Here is a 24,639-nt window from a genome sequence, read left to right on the forward strand (position 1 = left end):
TGCTGTTGGCATTTCTTATGTGATATTTTTGAAAGCGAGCTGGTAACCTCAAGAATGCTCAAGTATGTTTTCTAATGAGTAGTTTACATTAGATAAGATCTTGTGTGTGCATGTGTCAGCCCTAACGTGTTTTCTTGTAATAACTTTAGATGTAGTTTTGTGTGTTGTGGACTTGGGCAGTTATTTTAAGAAAAGGTGCCTGTGCTAAATATTAGAATTTAAGTCAGAGGCCACTGTAATATTTGGTGGGTTTTTTTTTAATGCCAGTTGTTGTGTACATTTGTCCCTAAAGTAGGTTTATCACGTTAAATCTAAAGGTAACTCTTTCCAAACTGAGACTGTCTTTCTAATGTAGGCATGCCCTTCCACCATCTTTCTTTAAATTTAAAGGATGTTTTAAATCTAAAGGTTGTTTAAAGGATGCAGTCTCTTCTATGGACTAAAATGCTTGAGAGTGTTGGTATGGTCATGGGAGAAGTACTGTGACTGTGGTGATAGTGTCTTAAAAGAAGAGCTTACTTCTACAAAATCCAGAAATTGCGAGCCAGGACTAGTATGTGTCAAGTGAGGAGAAGTTAAGTGATATTGCATGTTATATGTTTGAGATGAGATTGGGATCATTTTATGTCATGGAATTCTTAAGCCTTGGAGCTAAGACTAGTAGCTTGCCTTGTGAGGTGAAGGCCAGGGTGAGGGCCTTGTTGCAGAGGCCACCGCTTCAGACATCTGTGGGAAGAGTTTGCTAGTACTGTACGCGTGACCGCTGAGGAATAGACAAGAATTGGGATGCTCTCCTTACAAGCCAGTGATTTGTTATTTTCTTATCCTCGAGTAATGCCTACTCACTATTTTTGAGACTTAGCATTTCAGGATGGTAGGACTGGGTACTTGGAGTGCTGCTCCACATACCGTTGGAAGATTTGGTAGTTCTCTGTGGTAGGCCATATGAGGAAATGCTTCAAGAATGTGCTGTACAAAGGTGATTTACTGGTGCTTCAGAAAAGCTTGTTAAAGCTTATAGTTAGTGTCAACGTTACTTACTTTTGTTGATGTCTTAAGCAGTACAAGATTCTAATTTACTAGCAAGTAATATATTCCTAAATGAAGAGCAATGATCTTAGAGGTCACTCTGCTTGCGTAAAAGCCTAATAGGTACTTACTACCAATGTACTAGATAAATTGCTAAATATTGTTTGCTTAGAGACTAGCACAATAAGATTCTGGCCTCTGAATGTGGTGCAGTGCTTCCTTAAACAAATACCTGGTTAAACCACCTTTGCTCTTGAACTTCCTTAGGATTCCTCACCCTCAGGTCTTGTATTTGCATACCTGTGCATGCATGTAGACTACTTCTAGGCTATTAGGGATTTGCTAATACAGGAATGGGAGCTAGAACGTCTGTGAAACAGCTAAGGAAATAGAGTAGCCTTCAAACATATTTTAGGATTTAACCAGCAGTAATTAATTTAGCAGGACCTGATGCTGTCTGTTCAACTCTTCAATAAAGCCATCTAATCAATACCTATTAATAAAACAAGGTACGGTATATACTTATAGGTAACTAACTAGCGTTACATGTAAGATTATATTGTACCCAGTTCCATTTAGACTATTAAAACAGTAAGCACACTCAGCGAGCATAGGTGGCACAGATCTCAAAGGAAAGTTTAATGCTTTCAGGACATGGGCGATTTCACTTAACAGGTCTTGGTCTCACAATTATTAGTGCACCTAGGCAGGTTTCTTCTATATTCTAAATAAATAAAAATCCAAGTTTGATAATTATTGTTGTTTAATATTAGTTAAAATAAATCTGTATGGCTGAGAGTATCGTTTCTTGCTTTAGTAGACTTTGGCAGGCTAGGTCTGCACTGCATTTTGGTGTGATTGCAGCATTTGCTGACATAGTTGAATTAGTGAGATCAGAGCTTGCTAGCGGCAAAACTGGGCTGGTTTATACGTGGATGTTTGTGTTAGAAGATTGCTCGGAGTAGGTACTTACTAATGTATTCAAGCTTTTATCACTGATTTCCAGATGTATAACATACTTAGAATTCATTGGGGCAGCTTCTTTAGGATGCTTTCTGTAGAAGGAAGATTGTCACCTTTTCAGTGGTGGATGCTTTCTCCTTTTACATTTCGAGGAACATCCAGTTTTGTTTGAAAGTATGCTGCACTAAATTTAGGAAAAAAAAAAAAAAGTTGTAATGCTTGAGTGGATTTCATAAGGTTTGAGCACACTTATCAGTGGTTCTAGCATCATCTGTGATGATCTGGAATGGTTTTGTTTCCTAAATATTTATCTTTAGCAACAACTAGTCTTATGAAGAAGTCTGTTTAGCCTGATCCTTCTCAGGTGTGCTGTATTCTTGGCGCTTGCATTGAATTAATGGCACTCGAATGTACAGCATCCTTCAAACAAATTGTTCACTGAAGACCTCAAAATGGAAGTTTTACTCCTTTAAATTTGATTTCTTTGAATATTAATAAAGATTGTAGTGGGATACGTTGATACTTAAATTCCCTTAACTCATGAGTAATGCTGTCAAACTGAGTTACATGTAATTAAGAACTTAATAACTGTAATCATTCTCCTCTCTTTCCCCTTTCCCTCCCTGCTTTGTGGAACAAAACCAACCCGTGTTAATTGGCATCTTTGTATCTTAAGGTTTTAATGTTGCACAGGACAATAATTACTGTTGTAAAAAGCCTTTGTTTCTTATGTAGTATACACTGAAATTTTGTTCTAAAGCATGTTTGAAAATGAGACCCAAGACTGTTTAAGAGATTTAAGAGCACACAGAAATACAGTAAAATTATTTCTGTGGGTTTTTTTTTGTTTTGACACAATCCTTTAAATAGTAAGTATTACTGTTGCTAAACTCTAAACAAAATGGAGCAGGGAGATCGCGGGTAAGATGTGTGGCTGAAACTTCCAGATGCTTTCCCTTTACAGACTTGTGTGTTGTCCTGAATGAACAAAAAAGGAAATGCAATACTGTAGCTATTCTGTCTGCTCTGACACTTCTTAAAAGAGATTTTTCTCCCTGGCTTCAGCAGCATACATACCTCTGGAATTCTCCTTTCAGCAGTCTGCTTGTTCCGTGTTCAAGAGTAGAAGTAGGCAAGTAGAATTAGTTGATTGCTGCAGTGAATTTTGAAGTCTAGTAAGACCAGTGTGTGCACTTCTGTTTGGTGCCATTTCTCCGTTGTAGCAAATAGAACAATAATTGGTTACACATCTGTTCTTTACTGTTACTCTGATGAAATATTTCCTGCGACCGAATACATGGTAACATCTGTTACAGAAAGGTAGGTGGCAGAACTTTAATTTAACACGCTGTAAAATATGCTCTGAGTTTAATTAAACAGTGTAACTGAAATACTGAAGTATCTTTGTGTTCAAAAAGTAGTAATCACCTGTGGTCTAGATGTTTTCTAGGACATACTTTTCTCTCCTACTCCTGCTGATTGACTGTCAGAAATTCATTTGGTGCCATTCTCTGGAGGCTTTGACAGATCACTGGGTGAAGAACACTATGCAAATGTAGCATTTTCCAAAGCGATTGAGCAGAATAGCTCAATATGTCTCATAAGCTCACTTTTTAATAATATGGTACTTGAGAACTGCCACCCTTAATGAATACAGTTTAGTAATACAACACTCTTCTTTTTCTGTTGTGGTGTTTTGTTTTGGGTTTTTTTTTTTTCTTTCTCAGTACTTTAGTTCAGCTTTTAACTCTTGATTGCTAATTTTTAGCTTTTGTGAATTCAGCTTTATTTGGTTTAGGAAACAAGTCCCATACTTGGTGTTTTTTTCATCCTACTTGTAGTATGACTAAATAGAAAGAAAGTGAATTTAGTGAATTTATCTTTTCAGAACCCATTTGTAACACTCAAAAGTTATGATTAACTACATCTGACTAACAGTATATAATGGGTTGTTTTTGAAGCCTTTTTTTCTTACTTCATTTGACTGGGATTTGGTGCTTAGCCTTGACTTGTGTTGATGTTTTCCCTCACGCCTCTTTCCTGTTGTCTGGTGTGTTCTAACTACAGAAGTTAGTTTTCACTATTCAAAAATGTGAAAGACTTTGACTGGTTTGTATACTACTGACTGTTTCACTAATCAATATTTAATATGGTTTTCATAGGATATGTAACATGACACTGATATTCTGGACAGGTAATTCTCATTGCTTGAAAACCTTACATAATAAGGGGAATCAGGTAACTGCTAGAAATGAGCACCTTATTTATTTATTTTTTTTTAGCCTCATATTGCCAAGGATCTGTTTTGTGAAATCTACTCTTGAAAAACCTATAGGTTCTTATTGTTGCAATTAGCATCAAAATAGTTTTGAAATTGTCAAAGTGAAGTTAATATTTAAAGGGACACTGTCACTCTTTAAAACTGAATTTACATCCTGGTTCTAAAAACTCTTCCTTCTTACTGAAAGTTTGTAAGGTTATTTGGTGTAATTCAGAACAACATTAAAGGCAGTGACTCTAGTCCCCTTCAGCTTCTCCTCTGTATGCACATGCCTGCTTGTTGCCTCTTGGGTTGCAGCTTTGCTATGGCTGTAGGCACCCCCTCGCAGAGCCTGGGGAAGAGTGTGCATGCTTACTCTCTCCAGAACAGTGCATGAGTGATGTGGTCATGCTGGTGCATGAGGAGAGTGCCGTTACTGTCAGTGACACTGGCTGCAGGTGCAGTGTTGCTAACAAATGGATACTGTAGTGGAGATGTTCCTTACCTAATCGTTTCTGTTTGCTTATGAGCTGTGAACATAGAAACTTTTGTGTAGTTAATGTGAGAATTTCTCTATGTAAAAATGTAATCTCATGCATTTGACTGTGTCCCTTTAAATTCTACATGCTACCATGTATAGCTGCCAAATCTGTACGTACTGATACTGAGTGGTGCAGTTGATTGACTGCAGGGGAAGGGATGCCATCCAGAGGGACCTAGACATTCTTGAGGAGTGAGCTCATGCGAAGCTCATGAAGTTCAACAAGCCCAGGTGCAAGGTCCTGTACCGGGGTTGGGGCAATCCCCAATATCAATACAGACTGGGGGATGAAGGGATTGAGAGCTGCCCTGTGGAGAAGGACTTTGGGATACTGGTGGATGAAAAACCAGACATGAGGCGGCAACGTGCGCTTGCAGCCCAGAAAGCCAGCTTTAACCAATGGTAGAAGAAAGACGTGGACCTGTTAGAGTGGGTCCAGAGGAGGGCCACAAAAATGATCAGAGGGCTGGAACACCTCTCCTATGAAGAAGGGTTGAGAGAGTTGGGGTGGTTTAGCCTGGAAAAGAGGAGTCTTTGGGGAGACTTTATTGTGGCCTTTCAATACTTAAAGCGGGCTTACAGGAAAGACGGAGAGAGACTTTTTATCAGGGCCTTTACTGACAGGACAAGGGGTCATGGTTTTAAACTAAAAGATGGTAGGTTTAGATTAGATATAAGGAAGATTTTTTTTACAGTGAGGGTGGTGAAATACTGGAACAGGTTGCCCAGAGAGGTGGTAGATGCCTCATCCCTGGAAACATTCAAGGCCAGGCTGAACAGGGCTCTGAGCAACCTGAGGCAGTTGAAGATGTCCCTGCTTATTACAGGGAGGGAAGGACTACATGACCTGTAAAGGTCCCTTCCAACCCAAAGCATTCTATGATTTTATGAAGCAATCCAGAAAAGGGTATTTCTTGGTAAAGTCCTCTAAAATAAAGTAGTTTGGCAGTAGAGGGCAAATGGAAGTTAGCATATTTAAAACAATGCCTGGTAAGGCATAAACCATATTAACATCTCTGTGCATAACTACAGCTCAGGAGCCATATCTGGCAGGAATTGGAAGTTATATTTTTTTTCACAGAGCTTAAGTGAAACTGTTAATTGATTTATGTGATTATATGTAACTATGTGTATGTATAGATATAAAACCGTTTAACACATCTATGTGTGTGCACAGAGTTTGGTTCTTTGGGCCTTAAAAAGCAATCCCGAACACTGCAGAAACCGGTAAACTGAAAGCCATTGAAAGAGTTGTTCCCAAGGGAGATGGGATTGGGGATTGTGTTTGGGATCTGATCATGTTTTGAAAAGAAATAGAAATGTGATGAGCACTGAAAACCTGTTCCTAATTCTTGACCATATGTCCAAGAACAGGAAGATACTTAGTGAAGCCCAGAAAATTGGCAGTAACTTGTTTATGGCATGGGCTTTTTTAATTTCAGTCCTGTCTTTCTATGGTAGAGGAATCTAGCCACAGTGAAAAAAGAAATCTAGTCAAATAAGAAACTGCCCAATGGTAGTTCTTTTTCTTCTTTCTTCTTTAATTTGTGAATATAGCTAAATAGTTACTACTGATTAATCACACATAAAAAGCTCTGATGGGATTAGGTGCAGGGAAGGACGGTGCAGAGTCCAGAGGAGATGAACAAAATCATCTCAGTGCAGTACAAGATACTGGTGCCTGAGTTTTATTTCAGATTTACTATGGAATTGGTGTCAGGTTACTGGAACATGGGTGTTCCAAAAGCTAATTAAAATATCAAGTCTTTTAATGAGCAAATTTGAGGATGGATGGACATCAAAACCGTAACTATATCTAGTCTTGATATAAATTTATATATCTTTATATATTTTTATTTTGTGATATAAAAGCCAAAGCAGATTTAAAGCTGTTCTTACTTGTGTGTTTTTGGTAAGGTATGCTTTTCCTTGGCTTTATGATATGTTAAAAAGCTGAAAATACCATTTCAAAACCACCTAACTGGTTAATGCCTAGTCTTGTTCATAGCGATGGTGCTCATTCCTAGCTTGAGATCTAGTGTGTTGGCGGATCTTAAATTGGAAGTGGCCCTGGGTTTGGTTTAAATTTTCTCTGATCAACTTATTTAAAAGGAAGCTCAGTTGCCTTGTTAGCTTTGCCAACTCTGCTCTCCTATTTCTCTGCAGACTATTGCAGCTATTTTATGTTGTAATTGTTTCAGAAATTGTTTATGCTGGAGAATGAATTTTTATTTTGTTCTCAATGTTCGTGACTGAAAAATTTGAGTAATCAATCCTAAAACATTTGAAATGTTTAACAACTGGTACCTTATGAAACTGAAATCAATTTCTGTTGAATATCAGGTTTAAATTAAAAAAAAATTCCAGTAATTAAATGTTTCTAAAAACCAAGATTTTCACAGTAAAGAACATATTCCTCACCTTTATGCAATAAATCAAACATAATTTGATTTTTCTTAAACAGGGGAAAGCAGTAGATCATGCATGGTAATATTAATTGGTGATACTGTCAGGGGTTTTTAGGGATATTAAAATGCATATTTGGCTTTAACAAGATGACAGAAATTAACAACAACAGCCTGGTAAGTCAGGTGCACTTTCACTCTTCTCATAAGTTCATGGGCACTTTTACTATCAAGAAAGTGAAACTGTGAGCTGTTGAAAATGGTGGAAAGTAGTTGTCAGAACTTCTGTCATTAAAATTAATTTCTGCATATGTGTGAATAGGCACATCTATTAAATTTTGTATACTAACACTTAATGTTGCATAATATATTTTTAACCTGACAGTGTCCCTAAATTATCATGTCTGTTTGCTTTCATTTTCCAGCTGGGTTTTAATTTTGCATGCATTTCGGTGAAATACAGTATGCATAATAGTTGTTTCCTGAAGCATTTTGGGGCTGTCTCTGCTAGTGTTCTCCAAAATGAGCAAGGTAGTGGAATTTATTTTCCTTTTGTGGAGGTTTGTTAGCTAATGAATAAGTAATGCAGAAGTGATTCCACTTTATTTACATACATGCATATGTGTTTTTGAACTTAATGTTGTTTGAAGAATAGCTGTAAGTTATAGGGTTCCCTTCTTTTTAATAACAACCCAAATAACTCCAAAATTTAATAGAACTAAATATTTCTATTTTAAGAAAAATATTTAAACTTTGGCAAAGCAATTTGTAATGTGTAATGCTTGTCCTTAGTTTATCATAGGAGCCTCTGTGAAGCTGTTTTTTTGAAGTAATGCCAATAGAAAGTGGAAGTTGTGCATCTGCTCGCCAAGCAAAGCAGAAACGTAAATCACACAGTCTTTCAATCCGAAGAACCAACAGTTCCGAGCAAGAAAGGGCAGGACTGCAGAGAGACATGTTGGAAGGGCAGGTAAGATATACACTGCTGCTTGGGTAACTTCGGTGTTTTCTATGCGAGGAAATTAAATAAACTTAAGTAATGAAATAGGCCCAGTAAAGCTGCAGGAACATCAGACTTTCTTGCTTGCAACTGCTGACTGTCTTTGGAGACCACTGACGTGGATGTTGACAGTGTTTGAGGTTGTATTCAGACCCGTGGAACTTTTTATTGGCTTTTGTGTATTCTTACATGAATGATAAAACCATGAAGAAACACAAAGGAACAGCTTATTTGTTTAGCTGCATGCACCACCCCCTCCAAAGTTGAAGATTGATTCTTGATTTCATAAGTTTGAATTTGGGAAGGAACAACTACCACACACTTCTGTAATTTCCTTAATCATGTCAGTCTGTATAGTGGATGCAGTCTGAAGCCAAGTGGAGTGTTTCAGATAACAATATTGGGATTAACTGTAGGTAAGGCTACTGTAGGAAGTGTTTGAAATAGTCCTGCCAAAGATAAGCAAATACCAGTTTGAAAACTATTTATTGTCAAATTGACTACACAGTATTAATGCGGGCCTGGCAAAGATGATGCAAAACTTGATCTTTATCAGAGAGGTGGTTTGAAATACTAGCAGTGTTTGGCTATGAGAAACCTCGCTTTCTGGACTCTGCAGGGAAAACCTTGTGTTTTTCTCAGTGTTGTGACATTTAAAATTTTTTTTTTTTAATTGAATCTATTATTCAGTAAATTATAGCGTTAGTTTTCTGGTCACTAACAGAGCTGAAGTTGTTGCTTCTAGTCATCTAGAAGTTGGAGAATATTCAGTACTTGGATAGAAAACTGTTCATGCATTTGGACTGTTACAGCCTACAGGAAAGGAGTGAAAGGCAGCTGAGTTCAAGGCATGCTGTCATTTCAATGTAGTAAACCAAAATTTTAAGCTGTTTTAGTATTTCTTATCAAACTCTATAAGTGTATTATGCTATAGTATGCAAATATTTTATGTATCATCTTACTTAATTTTGTTGACCTTTAACCTTGAACAACTGGTGACAGATCTTAAGGAATAGAGAGTATTAATGCCCCTTCACAGTGGAGCTGTAAACTGCATAAGATCTAGATAAGTACTTTGGCAGATAAACAACATTATTACATGGTATTTTAATGAGCTAATTTAAATAATGCCAACTTTAAAGAGAGTAAAGGAAGTGGATGTGTTTTTTTACTTTAGGACAGGTTTAGATTTGCTCATGCTTTCAGGCTCTGAAGTGGATTGAAAACCTTTCCTACATCTTTTCTGTTTGAAAAGTTGTAGGATAACTTAATTTCTTTCATAACATTGCTGTATGGAGTTATTGGGTAATTGAATCAGAAATAATTTGTCTAACTTCAGTGTTTCTCTTAATAGTGTTTCATTTGTATTCTTGTTTAATCAGTTTTGTCTGAAGTTGGTTTTAATCAGGATCTGTTTCACGTTCTGGTTGGCTGTGAATGCATGAACAGAAGTACTGTCTCAAGGGAGAGGCAGATGAAGATGCAGAAAGGAATATCCTAGGGGGTCTTAAGGAGCATAGTGCCACCTCTTTCAGCACAGCGCCACAGCGTCAAGTAGCAGTGAAACTGGTGTAAAACTGACTTACGCACAAAGCAGATTGCTCTGTGTCAGTCATGGCTGTTAGTGGTTTCTCTTGCTCTTCTCTTTAAAATTGATGTTCAGAAATAATTTACAAAATCGGGACCATGGTAGGCTAACTGTTTCTGAAGACGATCAGTTGACTGGATGAACCAAAATGCGAGCGAGATGCAGCTCAGGTGGTTGGGCGCTGACTCGGTTGCAGGTGCACGGTGGCTGGTGCCCTCCGGTGGCTGGTGAGCACACGCGTCCTCCCCAGTCAGTCAGTTTAGGGAGGGAACCGAGCTCTTTTGGTTTGGGTTTGCTGGAACGCTTAAGAAGAAAGCGAGCTATAATCATCCATAGACATGCATTGAATAATGAAGTTCATTCGAATTTGGGTGGTGTCATGTGCTAACGTTTGTACTCCCATTCTAGTAATGCTTCTTCTGTACTTCTAGACTTGAAATAGTGGTTTGTGCTGTGGCAGAAGCTGACTCAATTTTCTTTTTTTGCTCATAGCTGGTGATTTCAAGATTTTGAAATTACATGCTTTTGCTGATAGGCATGTTCCCTGTATATTTGATAGATGAACATTGATATATTGATAATATGGTATGCATGATACCATATTAATTTCACTTTGAAATTTGGTAACTTGTTTTCTTGCATAGATATTTCTCAGTTTTTGAATACAGCTGCATTATTTATAGGTTTGTCCAGTAATAAGATGTTGTCTTACTGAATTCTGAGGTGATGGGTTAGATATGCTACAAAAGAGTAGTTGAACTTTTTTCATTGTTAGGGTAAGGCTCAGGTACATGAAAGCTTCTTTTAAAAAAAGTTCATAGCTGGCTACATAGATAAATAATAAGTGCAGTAAGCTAACTTACATGTTGTGGTCCACCAGCAACTGAAGAATAGAACAGGTTTAGTTAGAATTTATTTACATAGTGAACAACTATGATTCTACTAGTGAGTACTAGATTCTCAGTGTACTGCAGTCAGTTGTCTTCTGCTTTACTTACTGTCTGCTCAACAGTATTTGATAACAGAATCACCGATACAGTGAGAAACTTGACTCCCAACAGAAAGAAAACAGTACTTGTTTTGGGTATGGTATGCATTTGTTTGGGGAAAATATGGTGCTGATCTCTGTTTTATAGACAGATGAATAAAATTGAAATAACTTGCCAACAGAAAGTTGTGGTCAAGCTGTGTATTGAGCTTAGGTCATATAAATCCTGTGTTAGTGGTTTTATTACATACTTGGTTTTTTGCTTCAGAGTTGCTATGTTGATTATGCTGAGGAATAAAAACCAGCCCTCCTCTGTGAATTCGCTTCAAAATACTTTCTATGAAGAGAAGATGCTTGAATAATACCTGGGGAGGGAAGGATTAGAAATTGCAGTTATCTTCGCATTTAGTTATGGTTAGTGACAAAAATAGGTAAATGTTAAAAATATGTTTAAAAGGTTAGTTTGTCTCAAGCTCAGTAATGAGGTGCTTTGTGATGACACCTTCCTAAGCTAATGCGTAGTCAACTTCCGAATGACTTTGTCAACCAAAGGTATTCTTTCTTCTTGAACTGGAAATGCCTTGACATTATATTGTAACTATTTTTCCACCTTTTTTTTTTTTTTAATGGGTTGTACACATATCTTGGTTTTATAATGTTTCTCCAGTAAAAACAAAAAAAAACCCACAGGTGATTTGATTTCTAACCCTTGAAATAGAAAGAGTATGTAAAATGAATAATTTTATGATGCATAGAGCTTTTTGTTTTGTGTTCTACACTACTAGTAGTTTTAATTTCTCTCCTTGCTGGGAGGTGGCGAGAGCTATTAAAATCAGTTTAAGATTGAAGGATAACTACATTAAAATATATGTAAAGAAAAATATAAACCCTGATATTTTGCCTCCTAGGATTCTAAACTACCATCTTCTGTCAGGAATACACTCCTTGAACTTTTTGGACAAATAGAGCGGGAGTTTGAAAACCTGTATATTGAAAATTTGGAATGTGAGTATCTGTTTTTTCCAGCAACTTACGAATTGTTTGGATTTAGAATATAGCAGTGCTAATTGAGATGCTCACCTTGAATACTGTAGTGTAATTAGTGCAGCTTTTCTGAGAGGAGTTTAAGAGTTGTTTTGAACTGTAGCCAAAGATGGAGTTTGTACCTGTTCAGAAAAATCACTTAGTTCTTTGATGCAAGCAGTGAGAACTGATGTGTGTCATCCTCCTTGACTCTTAGGCAAAGAAATTGAAGTGTCTGTCTCTTATCACTGTAGGCTCTGGTATATACCATGTCAATCTGGCAGTAACTCCATTCAGCCATTGAAGTCTGTAGCTTTGTTGTATATTTACAGGCTTAATTGTAATGCTCTAATATAAGTAAATACAACTGGAAAAGTGTCTTACTTGAAAAAGTATAAAATGTGGTTGTGGTTTTGCCTAACCAGCACCTGCAACTGTTCATGAATTTTGAAGTCCAGCACTCAGATAAAAATTCGAGGTGTTATCTGCAAAAAATGTTATTTGTTTAATGACAGTGCAATCATATGGCAATGTGAGTGATCCAAGGTGATGTGAGAGCATCCAAAGTAACGCAGGCAGTCATACAGTCAAGCCTCTGCTCGATTTTTCCTTGCTGGATTTTGGAAGCTGTGTTGCGTGGTTTTGCTTCTGAATTGCGGAATCGGGTTGATTTTGCTCTAAATCAAATTTTTTTCCACACCTAATCAGTTCCCACAGTTAAACCAAACACTCCTGTTAAAAAAAGATTCTTGTGTGCTTTTTGAAATTGTGCTGGTTTTTTATCCTCTTAAAACCTGTGATTGTGTTGGTTAAAGGCTTATTGTCACTAAAAAATATATGGAGTTGACAGTTTGCACAACTGAGTTCTTAGCCTTCTGCTGAGAAGTTGACTGGTAGCAAGAAAAGTAGGGTTTCCCTCCCCAACCTTCAAAAATGTTCATCAAAAAACATGTGGTGAATTTGTCTGTACCCTCCAGAATATGACTATTTTCCATCCATTCCATTTCTGTTTCTTCTTCTTTCTTCACGTTACAGTTCTTGTTCATTCCTGGCCTTTGTGATCTTTCTACACCCCTGACAAATTCTAAATTTTTATTTTCTGATGCTCAGTCTGTTATTTTTTGTTCTTGGTCTAATTCCTACGCTAGTGTTGCGGTTACTGTACGTAGAGTATGTCAGGTTTTTCCTCCCTGGCTTCTCATATACTCCCTTTCCCTTATTACAACTTATTTCTAATTTCTTCCTTTTCTTATGCCCTCCAGGATTCAGTCTTAATCCTTTCAGGCAATTATTGTATCTGACTGGCTTGTTTGTTTCAGTCATCTGTTACTACAAGCCTGTCTCTTTGTTTACTTCTCTTTCATATTGTCTGTTTTATAAAAGTTTAGGTTTATGTGACTGGATAGACAGGAAAGAGAACCTTGCTTTGCTCACTTCAAGCACTTGGATATAGTATGGAAGTAAACTGACTTTTCTAGTACTTAGAACTGAGACTTCAGTGAATTTCTCAGAAATGGCAAGAATCGTACCTCTAAGGTTCTCCAACATTTCAAAGCCTGGGAGTGAAAGACTTTTTTTAAAAGAAGTCCTAAGGATTTGTGCAAAGACAGGCCTAGACTTATTCTCAGGAACAGTGAAAACCTGCTTGGTTAAATCCTCTCAATAAGATTTCACTCTCACTTAAAGAGTATCAGCCCAGATTTTGAGAAAAAACTATAAGCCTCTGAAAATGTTCTTTATAAAATGAAGTTGAGCAACTTTAAACCAGCCCAGCCAGTGGAAATCATTTACGAGTACCTGATTTGGTTTAGCTATGCCATCACTCTGTCTTGAGTTGAAATGGCACTGGTGAGAGTTATAAATAATTGACATAAAAGCATATTCTTGTTACAAATACATGCTTTGTGTGATGTGCAGTGAAAATATTTTAGTGTTTCTAAAACAGTTGAATGTAAAATGTATATGTCATACTGTATTTTTTTAAAATCCATTTTAAGGTATAAAAAATAGACATTTTCTGCACTACTTTTCTTACTGAAACTCTTAAAAGTAGACAGGCTTTCAGGGGAGAATACTATTTTGTGATTAATAAAATCTTTGTCAAGAAATGCCATACTAATTCTGTGGCTAAAATATTTATGATGCTGCAGTTTTTCTGTCTTCTGTTGGATTTAATTCAATACAGGGTGCCATTTATTTCACCGAAGCTGTTTTGTTAACCCTTAGCCACATTTATTAGTAAAAGTAACAGTAATTAGAAGCCACCAATACTTTCATTGGAATCTGGGTCAAGGTTGATCTCTGGAAAATTCAGCATGAGTCTTGGTTTATGTCTTGGTGAGACCTGCTTTTATAAAATCACAGTTGATCTCTTTTCCTGTCCTTAGCATAAAATAGATTACTTACTAACCATAACGATTCTTAAATGGTATGTTAATGATACTCAATTTTTTGTATTAATGTGAATTTTTTTGTTAGTACGTAGAGAGATTGATACACTGAATGAGCGTTTAGCAGCTGAAGGACAGACAATTGATGGAGCTGAACTGAGCAAAGGACAACTGAAAACAAAAGGTAAGAGAACCACAAAGAATCCTAAACTAGTATTTTTGAATTTACTTTTTTTGTACTTTTGCTGCCCAAAACTTAGAATCTTATTGAAGGGAATTAATGCCAGTTACTTCTACAAATAAGCTAATGCTATATTTGAAATATCTTCCTTTGAATTTATTTGTCTCAACAGCCAGTCATAGTACCAGTCAGCTTTCTCAGAAATTAAAGACAACTTACAAGGCATCTACTAGCAAGGTATGAGATAAATTAAACCTCTACTCATCAATGTGTACTCATGAGACTAACATGGCTGTCCTTAAGTTGTAAATCGTGGTTTCTTTAAGCTGAGTAGTGCTGTTCTTTAAGTAAATCTGCCTCATGAGGAGCAGTATGTTTGTCTTGGATTCATCAATTGCCCATTACTTCAACCATACTATATGACGTTTTTACAATAATTGCTCACCTTTTTAAAAAAATGAATGTTGGATGGGAGAGAGTGTGTGCACACGTGTGTATGTGGGATTTCTCTTTTGTAAAGAGAACTAAAAAAAAAAAATTCAATTTCATGAGGGAAATAGCAAACTGAGTGGGTAGTGAATTTTTGAGTAAAGATTTGGGTATTGCAGTTGAAATGGGATTTAAGTAGGCATCTATATGTGTACTATTATAGGTTGGTTTTTTTCAAATTATTTTTGTTTTTTAACTATGAGACTAGAACATTTTGTTTCCTTTACATTGCAAGCCTTGCATATTAGTAGCTACTGATCTTTTTTTTTAATCTGGTCTCAGCACAGCTACCCTTTCTGATTTTTTTTTTTTTTTTTTTTTTCCATTTTGCACATCTGCATCTGTCTGGTATTTTTGTTTTCCTCTTTCTTTCCCCTTTTTCAATTTTCGAAATTGTTGTTGTTATTTACCTGCTACTCTTTTTGCCCTATCTCAGGGTCATTTAATGATACATTATTAAGGGTAAATGAAGTGTGAGGAAACCACAGTGGGATGTGGTACATGAACCAACTATGTAAGAAGCTCTGTGGCGACCTGTGTTGCAGGCTAATGTGTGGTTATGGGATGACTGTAGGTGTCTTGGAAATACCATCTGTTAAGTAGCCTGAAAGTTTGAGAGTAAGAGTAGCGTGGTGAAATAGATCTAAGTTACTGTGTTTTATTTGGTCTCCTTTTTATTTTACTGGTTTTCAAACTTTTTTTTTTTATTCTTGCCAATCTGATGCATAGAGGTGCCTCTTCCTTTTTCTTAAGAGTTAATGATTTACGAATTCTTTAATGAGGCCACTTAAATAGGGACAATATGATATTAATAGGGACAACGTAGTATTAGTACACCTACTATGTAGTTATGAATTAGTACTTTCTCTAGTGTAGTGTTGGGGGTTTTGTTTTTTTGTTTTGGTTTTGTTTTTTTAAAGGCTGGTGTTATATGCTTGTCTTCTTTTGCTTGCTTGCAATGTAGCGCTCACATTCTTTCCCAGGCAAGGCAGGTGGACCTCGCAACTTCTGCGTGGGAAGCTGGGAAGTATGGGGTGGAGACTCCTGGGTAACTGCTTTGCTTCCCAGCGTTCTGATGTGCATGCACAGCAAAATAGTCATGAGTAGTGGAACATGAAGAATTTAATACCTTATTATAGACATCGTACATACCTATTATATCAATTGATAACCAACAGATGTTTGAATGTGCTGGTACGTTTCTTTCTACAACTTTGAATCAGAATTTACGGAGGGGTAGAGAGGAGAGCTGAGGGAAATGATAAAGTTGAGAGCATCTCTGTCCAGTGTGTTCTTTGAAACCTTTCTGCACTTCATGGGATTGGCTTTATTTTGACCACCTCTTCCTTCCTACACAGAAGAGTCAAAGCTGTAACCTTTGTCTTTTGACCCACAAAGAGACTATAGCGAAAAGTCAGGAAAGACTATAACTAAATTTCTAACAAACTTACGATCTTTTCATCTGTATCCTGACTGGATGCAGTTAGAGTTCCCTATCTGTGAAAATGACATTTGACAAATTTTAAAGGTTCAACAGCTTTGAAATTCTCATGTCTATATTTTTATGAACATTGAATGAACAATGCCGTTCACCAAAAATGGGTTGTGTTCCAAACTCAGTGGGGTAGTGGATCGCAACTTTTCTCTTCAACCTATCCTTTATACTGTTATGCCTCATTTAAAACCTGTCAGAAGTCTTTTTTAAAATTATTTGGGTTTTGGTTTTTTTTTTTCCCTGTGGGAAATTACAAGAGACTTAAGTTTTACAAACCAGTTGTTTTGTGTAATTGCACATGATTACATTTTTCTGATTGCCAACCTGTAAAGAGTTCAGGTTTGTTCTGAAAAGAGCTTTCAATATGCGCTTGTTCTGATGAGAAAGCTGATCCCTGACTGCTTTAATATTGGTAAAACATGCTAAGACTAAAGCAATCTGTTCATTTTCTTGGGGAAAATGCTGAGGGAAACATGCTTAATTAGTCCTTCAAGGAAAATTCCCATACCTGGATACTTTTCATCCCTGAGCTGAGTTAGGAGTCTGAATATTAAGTTGGCAAAACTCATATCAGAAAAGAGTGCTTTTAGCAGCAGGGATTATCTGCCAGTGTCAAAATCCTGAAGAGATAGAGTAGATTTAGAGCTTGGTATTCTGAAAATAATTTTTTGTATGTGTTAATGGGCAAGGTCTAGTAATTTAACTGCAGGTAGATGCAGGAATAGCTATGTGAAATTCATGTTTTGATCTTAACAAGATGCGTGTTGCTGATGTTATGTTAACAATCCCTTGCTATGACAGTTGTTAAGACATCAGGAAAACATTAACAGTTTATGCAGAGTCCTAAAATAGACTGAAATGTTGTAACTTGCTCTTTCGTAAACTAAGTTCCAGGATCTCTGATTGTTTTCCTTCAGGAAAAGGACTCTTAAAGCAAGGTATTTCTTCACCCAGCAGTTGAAAGGAATAAAACTTTTTGGAAGATGTAGTTTTTGACTTCACTGCTTAATGTTGCTCCACAGGAAATTCTGTTCATCAGTCACAGTGTAATGCTGCTGGACTGGTCCTGAGTTGACCGTTTTCATTCTTACTTCTATGTATCCTGTCTGCTTAAGAGACATTTTTACAGGGTGTTTCAATTTCTTTGCCATACAATTGTTTCAATTTGTATTCAGTTTTCAATAGTTTACATGATAAACAATTGTTTTCATGGTGTTTCAATTTGCAATTTTAATTTTTTGTATGACAAACAATTGTTTCCGTGTTAACAAATCTCTGTATAGAAGGAAATACATGAAACTATATGGATTTAAGAAAGAGGAGGAAAGGTGAAACACTCAAAATATGATTGCCCATTTGTGTTTGTATATAATAATCAGAGATCTGCTGAAGTTATTTTAAAAATTTCCTGCAGTACAAAGGCCTTTTTTTAGAAACTTGCATGTTATTTAAGTATTTCCTTTACTTTCTTGGAAAATTGTTCATGAATGGTTAAGGATGCAGGAAGTAATCCAGGCACTATCTAGTTTATCCAATTACTGGTATGTGAAGTGAGGGACAGAAAGAAAGAAAGAAGGAAAAAAAAATGTGTAGAAAAAGTGTGCATTAAATAAATATCTATATCTGAATATTTGGTGTTAGATTGTGTTCTTGAACTCTTACCTTTTGTGTGTTGATTCAAGACAGCTGATACTCCAAAAGGAGTTTTACAGCCTTGCCATTAAACGATCAATGAAACCACTTTCCAGCAGTTTTGGAAAATCTGTGCTTGTTGATGATTAGGAGATAGTTTCTCCTAGAAAACTTTTGCATGAGGATTTGACTCAGCATTAGTAAGATAGGATGCAATCATAGTTTGAGTTTGGGGCTGAGAGTTGAAAAACTTCAAGTTTGGAATTTGAGCTGAGCACTATACTTGTCCTTAACTGTTTACTTAATTCTGCTGTTCCACTTCTCATACATGACTCCGTTTAGTTTAAGGACTACACTCAATGTGAAGGCTGCATCTGTAGGATTGTATTCAAAGCCTATGAAACTCTGCAGAACTAACAATCCTTACCATTAACCCATATTCTTTTCAGTGCGTCCATAATAATTGTTCCTTCTTCTGCCATGAAACCAAAATGCGTATTAGCTGTTACTTTGGAATTAAAATAGAACATTTTCATTTTTATCATTGGAAAGCTGACATGCTCAGGATTTGGAATGCTCTTGCAGATATTCTTTAACTTTTAAAAACCTTTTTGGAAGTAATTTGCTTTAATGACATACTTAAAACCTTCTTTTTTTGATACCAAAAAGCTAATGGGATTTTAACTTTATTGTATCTGAAATGTAGACTTAATTAATTTTCTAACTTTTACTAAGCTGTAGATAAGTCTTAATGTGATTTGTGTTGAAGGTTTTGACTTAACCAGTCAGATAGATACCTGCCCATAATTGCATGCAGAAGAAAACACTGATAAGTCAAAGTCTTTTTATTTCAGTTTTAACAAAGCTTTTCAGATAGTCTTTCTCAAAGAACAGTTATGAACTTCAAGACTTGTGTGGTAACAATAAGGTATTTTTAACAGTGGTTTTGCTTTCTGAAGTAATCTTTCACCACTATTTCAGTTGCCTCTGGAAGTATTCCAGCAAGGCAAACTTTTTTTTGGTTTTTCAATATTGCACTCCACTTTAACTGAAAATGTACAATTTTTGCAATTTGGTTTGTTTCTGTACATACTGAGTGTTTTCAGCCTTCCTGTACTGTAGTGCCTTGTAGTTTTACCATTTTTTGCTAGACTTTCCCTTCCTGTCATTTGGTATTACTTATGCACATACCAACTTGGATTTAACAATTCTTCTGTTTTCACCTAATAGCATTGACTTCGAGGGAATGTACATATCAGATGTTTAGATGAGTTTGACATACCTTTTTTTTAAAAAAACCCCTTTATTATGCAAATAATCTGGTATGTGTTCTCAGGTTAATGATTGATTTGATTAGCTTTGTACAGTTCTGAAGCAAAACAGCAGTGAGTGTTTTAAATGGGAATGTTTCTGGATTTTACTAAATTATGTAATAAGTACATTTTTTCAAAGACATTACACTGATAACGTGGACCATCTTAAGTTATCAGTTGTACTCATTTGGGAATAGGCAAGGAAAGTTTTGAGGTTTTATGGGTTTTGATATTTTTTAAATATACTCCTTTACCCAAACTGAATGGGAAGTGCACACTGCATTTGTACAACTCACTACTCCAATAAGATTACATTATTGTAGTACAGAATAGTTTATCTTGTGTTTTGTAAAAAGGGGGATGTTATTAAAAAAAAAAGGAAAATAAGAGGTATGTTTGCATCCAAACTCATTTTCCTATCATCAAACGTCAATTTTTTTTGCAACAGTGAACTGTCAGAACACTAAAAATTCATTATGAAAAAGGTAGTATCTATTTGTATTTGTGAGATAATTACTTAATCTTGGGTCAATGTGGAAAAAAATATGTTGGTCTTTCTGCTATTTCAGATTGTATCCAGTTTTAAAACTACAACATCAAGGGCAATCTGTCAACTGGTAAAGGAATATATTGGCCACAGGGATGGTATTTGGGATGTCAGTGTCGCGAAAACTCAACCAGTGGTATTGGGAACTGCATCTGCTGGTAAAGTTTTGTGTTGCTTGAATCTTTAGAAAATTCTGGTTTAGTCCCTAAGCTATAGCAAAGGTAGATTGAAAGTATACTTGAATACTTAGCTCCGCACTGAAAGAGTCAATTTAAAGAAGTTCGGTAGCTGAAGAATCCGTAAATTGGAGTTTCCTTGAAATGCGTTTAACCTGTAGAAGGTTCAGGCATCCTTGTTGAACTTTCTGAAGTATGTGCTAGTTAACTTCCACGCAGGTCACGCTCTCCTTAGAGTCAGCTCTAGCCTGTTGGATGGTGTAAATGGGTGCGTTGGGGAGCTGCTTCCTTGGAGAGGTCTCTTATGCAGAATGCTATACAGCTGTATACAGAGATCCCCTCAGACTTTTTAGCATAGTATTGTTTACCCTTTTTTTTTATAGAAGCTGTAGATGTAGTCATAATTTGCATATTCTTGTATCCTTATGTTCATCTATCTGGCTTTTGCCTAAGGATGTAGGGGCAGCTAAAAATCTTAATTTTGATTTTGTACTAACTTACTAGATTCCTTTCTTCCCACTTGAGAGGGAACAGGTACTAATGAATAAGTCACTGAAGCTATTATGACCCAAAAATCAACCTAGGGGCTTGTGTGGTTTTGGAAAATTAGTAGGGAAATAAACCATAAGCAGTTAGAATTGGTCATTTTGAAATGACAGTGTTTTGAAGCTGGAACAGAATCTGAAGACACTTACTGAACATAAATATTTTGGGCCAGAAACCTCTGCATCATAAACTGAACTGTTACCATTTTTATGTGCCCACTGAGGAGCACATTTTGCTTTGTGTGGGACATCTTGTCTTTGTCCTGATTTAACTTGGAAACAGCCATTCTCCAATTCAACATTAAGGTTCTCCCCGCTTACAAATACTTATATTAATTATTTGTTTTGGGGTGTGGCAGGATAAAGGAGTGGTATTTGGAGTACTTCCCTTTATAAGTAAGTTTTTGTAGTGCTCTGCAGTGACCTAAATGCATTTGGGACTTTTGTGCAGGAAGTAAATAGTCTGTGCACAGAACTCTTGTTTGTAGTGACTGCCTGACTTTTTCACCACAATGCTTTCTGTGTTCTTTCTGAACTTCAGTGTGTAACCAAATTAGGAAAAATATCAAAAGTAGAATTTGGTTTTCAATACTTACTGCAAATTAATCCAATTGGGACAGCACCTTTACGTTTTTGAGGAGATTCCTATTAAGTTATAATGATAGGAAGCTTTTACGTTTTATATATATAGGGTGGTAATCAAGAGGATTTGGTCTGTTCTACATGTGAAATCTATTTCGTATGGTACGTTCTACATTCAAAGATAACTTGTTTGTTGAATCAGTTAAAAGTGAAAAACACGTTTGTAACAATATTTACACCTACTTTTTAATCTTTGTAGATCACACTGCTTTGCTGTGGAGCATAGAAACAGGGAAGTGCCTTGTCAAGTATGTAGGGCATGTTGGATCAGGTAAGATAAGGGCATGTTGTGAAAACTGGAAACAGTGCGGGGGGGAAATGTGTTTTGGACAACTACAAAAATGTTTGTTGCGGTTTCGCTTGCAGGTTTGCCAACATCATTAACAAATCAGTTGTGAAGTTCCACTAATCTTCATAGAGAGAATGTTTTGTAATATGATTCATTCTTGGAGAGGCATATTAAGACAGTTCCGTAAACGCTAAATGAATAAACAAGTCTATATAAAGAAATTTACAGGCACAATTACAACACTTCTAATTTAAATGTCAGAACTCACTGAGGTCTCATGCATATGCAGAGCGAGAGAAGCTTATGTGATCAGAAATGAGCTGTATTGCAGGATCTCTGTTACATTTGGGATACAAAATATGGATGCTGGGTGAACAGCTATTTGCACTTCTTTGTTTAATACGTGATCCCACATAATTTGTTGCATAGTATTAAAATCTTGTTTTGAAGACAGTTAATTCAATATAGGCATTTGTCCTCCTCTATACCATTATGACTATTTCAGAAACAGTGTTTTTAAAGCCCTTCTTCGCTTGAGAGGTGCCGTGAGTGTTTTTGATGTTAATCTTAATTTTTGGTGTCTAATTTGACAAGCACCTGATTATCCCTTTCTGTCTCTCAAAGGATTACAATATAGGGTTTTACAGAGCAAAGGTGGAACAGTTTTCCATAGCTTTACCTTGTTGTTGAGAGTTGAGCACATTGAGTGATCATACACTGGAGTGTAGTGTCATGCACCCAGAAAATGAGGAACGCAGTTATTGACCTGGTATGTTTGGTTAGGTAACTCAGAGAGCACATCACATGAACTTTGTGGCAAAGATACAAGTTTTCCAGAGAGTGGTCAGCTACTTCATCCATGAGTTCTACTTTTTTTCCTGCTGTATGACTTCTAGCTCCAACAGCATAAAGATACTAATAAATAGATGCATAGAAACAACAGGTAACACTTTAATTTGTTCAGATATCTCAGGTGCCTTCTGCATGGAGAAGGGTACCTTTAGTCTTCAGAAAGTCAGTTTAAAATCTCCAATCACTTGCATTTTCATGCTGATAGCTATTTTTTTTTTAAATTGATATTTGGATAACCATATAAATAATAAAAGCTCTAACCTGTATTTAAACAGTTATATGTAAACCAAATTTTTAAAATATAAAATTCATATACACTATAATTTATACAAAAATATAAATTTATATAAATTATATTTTAAAAAAGTATTTTTGATTTAGTAAAACTTTTCTTGTTTACATTTGCTAGTTAATTTGAAATGGAGCAAATGTGTTGGGTGCCAGCAGTTGGTGCACCATTAAGTTAGTTCAGTGTGAACAGTTTAAGGAGTATCTTTTTAAACTCATTACACCACACTCTTCTGACAATATAAGCATCTATTTTACTTGTATGATGGATGGAAATGGTTTCTAAGTTCTTTCTTGAAGAACTGTTGAAGAGAAGCTTAAGGATTTTGCAAATGAAAGTGCTTAGTAATGAAAAGTAATTGAGTGTTATGCACTGAAATAAAAAATGAAGAAGAGTTTTGTAGGCTGATAGAATTCTTGCAGGATTATTTTAAAACAATCATGTTTTGATTACATATGGTTGCATGACTGAAATCTAATTTGTATTATTTGCATTAGGTTTTTAGGCATTTGTTCTTGCAGTCTTAAGCAATAATCAGAAAGTTGATGGTAACATATAGTAAGTTTTAATATGTTAGAAATAGTTATGAATACTTAAATTCTCTTTATGGAAGTCCAAAGCATTATCTCCTGTCAGCTCACACACAATTATTTGAATGTGGTTTGTTTATCCCATGTAACATGAAAGACTTGTGCTAGATTCAGGAAATAACTTGCTAGAAAACATGTATTGTTGTATAATCAACTATAGCTGCTTTCCTTGATACTACGTAGGTTTATGTACTCAAATAAAATACCATTGTGCTTTATCTCACCTAAGAAATTGCTATACTACAAAAAGTTACTTGAAACTGAAGATCTTGATTTTTTTTCAGTGCTTTTAATGATAAAACTGTGAAATAATTGTTGTGGTATACTAGCTTAAAACTTTACTTTGTCTTATACAGTAAATTCGATAAAGTTTCATCCAACTGAGCAAGTGGCTCTTACAGGTACGTAAAGTTTTTTCATATGCTGAGTATGTTAGTCATGATGGAAAAGTAAGTGTCATTTGCTAGCATCTTTTTGACTGTAGCCCCTCTTCCTACTGCTTTGTCAGTATCCTTGTTTGTTGACTTATTTTTATATTTTAAGGTATAACAAATTAGAGCTAGATCTTTCCATCTTTGTTTGTCATATCATTGTAATTTGTTCTTACCTGCTCCAAAACAGACACTTAGAAATCTGTCAGCTGAATGTTCACACGTCCATGGGGCATGATGGGATTCATCCCAGAGTACTGAAGGAGCTGGTGGATGTTGTGGCAGGACCCCTCTTGACCATCTACCAAACATCTCGGGAGTCTGGGGAGGTCCCCGCTGGCTGGAAGCTAGCCAGTGTTATCCCAATCTACAAGAAGGGTGTGAGGGAAGACCCAGGGAACTACAGACTTGTTAGCCTAACCTCAGTTCCTGGAAAAATTATGGAGAAGATTATACTGGGTGCTATTGAAAGGCATTTAAAGAATAATGCAATCATCAGGCAAAGTCAACATGGGTTCACAAAAGGAAAGTTCTGTTTAACTAATTTGATATCCTTCTATGATAAGGTCACCCACCTAATGGATAAAGGTAAAGTGGTGGATGTAGTTTTTCTGGATTTTAGTAAGGCTTTTGATACTGTCCCTCACAGCCTCCTTCTGGACAAGTCCAACTGCAGGATGAGCAGGTTGACGGTGCTCTGGGTGAAGAACTGGTTGAAGGGCAGAGATCAGAGGGTTGTAGTGAAGGGGGCTACATCTGACTGCTGACCAGTCAAGCGCTGTTCCTCAGGGTTCAGTTCTAGGGCCAGTCCTGTTCAGTATATTTATCAATGATCTGGATGCAGGAGTTGAATGCACCTTAGCAAGTTTGATGATATCAAACTGGAAGGTCCTGCTGACTGTCTTGAGGGACAGAACGTCTTCCAGAGGGATCTAGAGAGATTGGAGCATTGGGCTATGATTAATGGGATGAAATTTAACA

The 24,639-nt window shown here is 36.3% G+C and overlaps 1 protein-coding gene across 5 annotated transcripts in view; it reads left to right on the forward strand.

Annotated features, from left to right (window-relative positions):
* The window catches only part of WDR37 (WD repeat domain 37), a 48,066-nt gene that overhangs the window by 1,422 nt on the left and 22,005 nt on the right, over nt 1–24,639 (forward strand). The window contains exons 2-9 of one of the 5 annotated variants that reach the window (XM_074831975.1): nt 4,155–4,186; nt 7,991–8,168; nt 11,683–11,779; nt 14,276–14,371; nt 14,541–14,605; nt 19,867–20,002; nt 21,407–21,478; nt 23,584–23,628. In XM_074831975.1, the coding sequence (XP_074688076.1) occupies nt 8,031–8,168; nt 11,683–11,779; nt 14,276–14,371; nt 14,541–14,605; nt 19,867–20,002; nt 21,407–21,478; nt 23,584–23,628 (649 nt within the window). In that variant the 5' untranslated portion in view covers nt 4,155–4,186; nt 7,991–8,030. Of the gene's footprint in view, nt 1–4,154; nt 4,187–6,460; nt 7,730–7,990; nt 8,169–11,682; nt 11,780–14,275; nt 14,372–14,540; nt 14,606–19,866; nt 20,003–21,406; nt 21,479–23,583; nt 23,629–24,639 lie in introns of those variants that run through there. The other 4 variants (XM_074831985.1, XM_074831994.1, XM_074831965.1 and 1 more) reach the window with 4 other exon arrangements.

The sequence above is a fragment of the Strix aluco genome, chromosome 1 (genome assembly GCF_031877795.1).
Source record: "Strix aluco isolate bStrAlu1 chromosome 1, bStrAlu1.hap1, whole genome shotgun sequence".
In the NCBI taxonomy this organism is placed as follows: domain Eukaryota; kingdom Metazoa; phylum Chordata; class Aves; order Strigiformes; family Strigidae; genus Strix; species Strix aluco.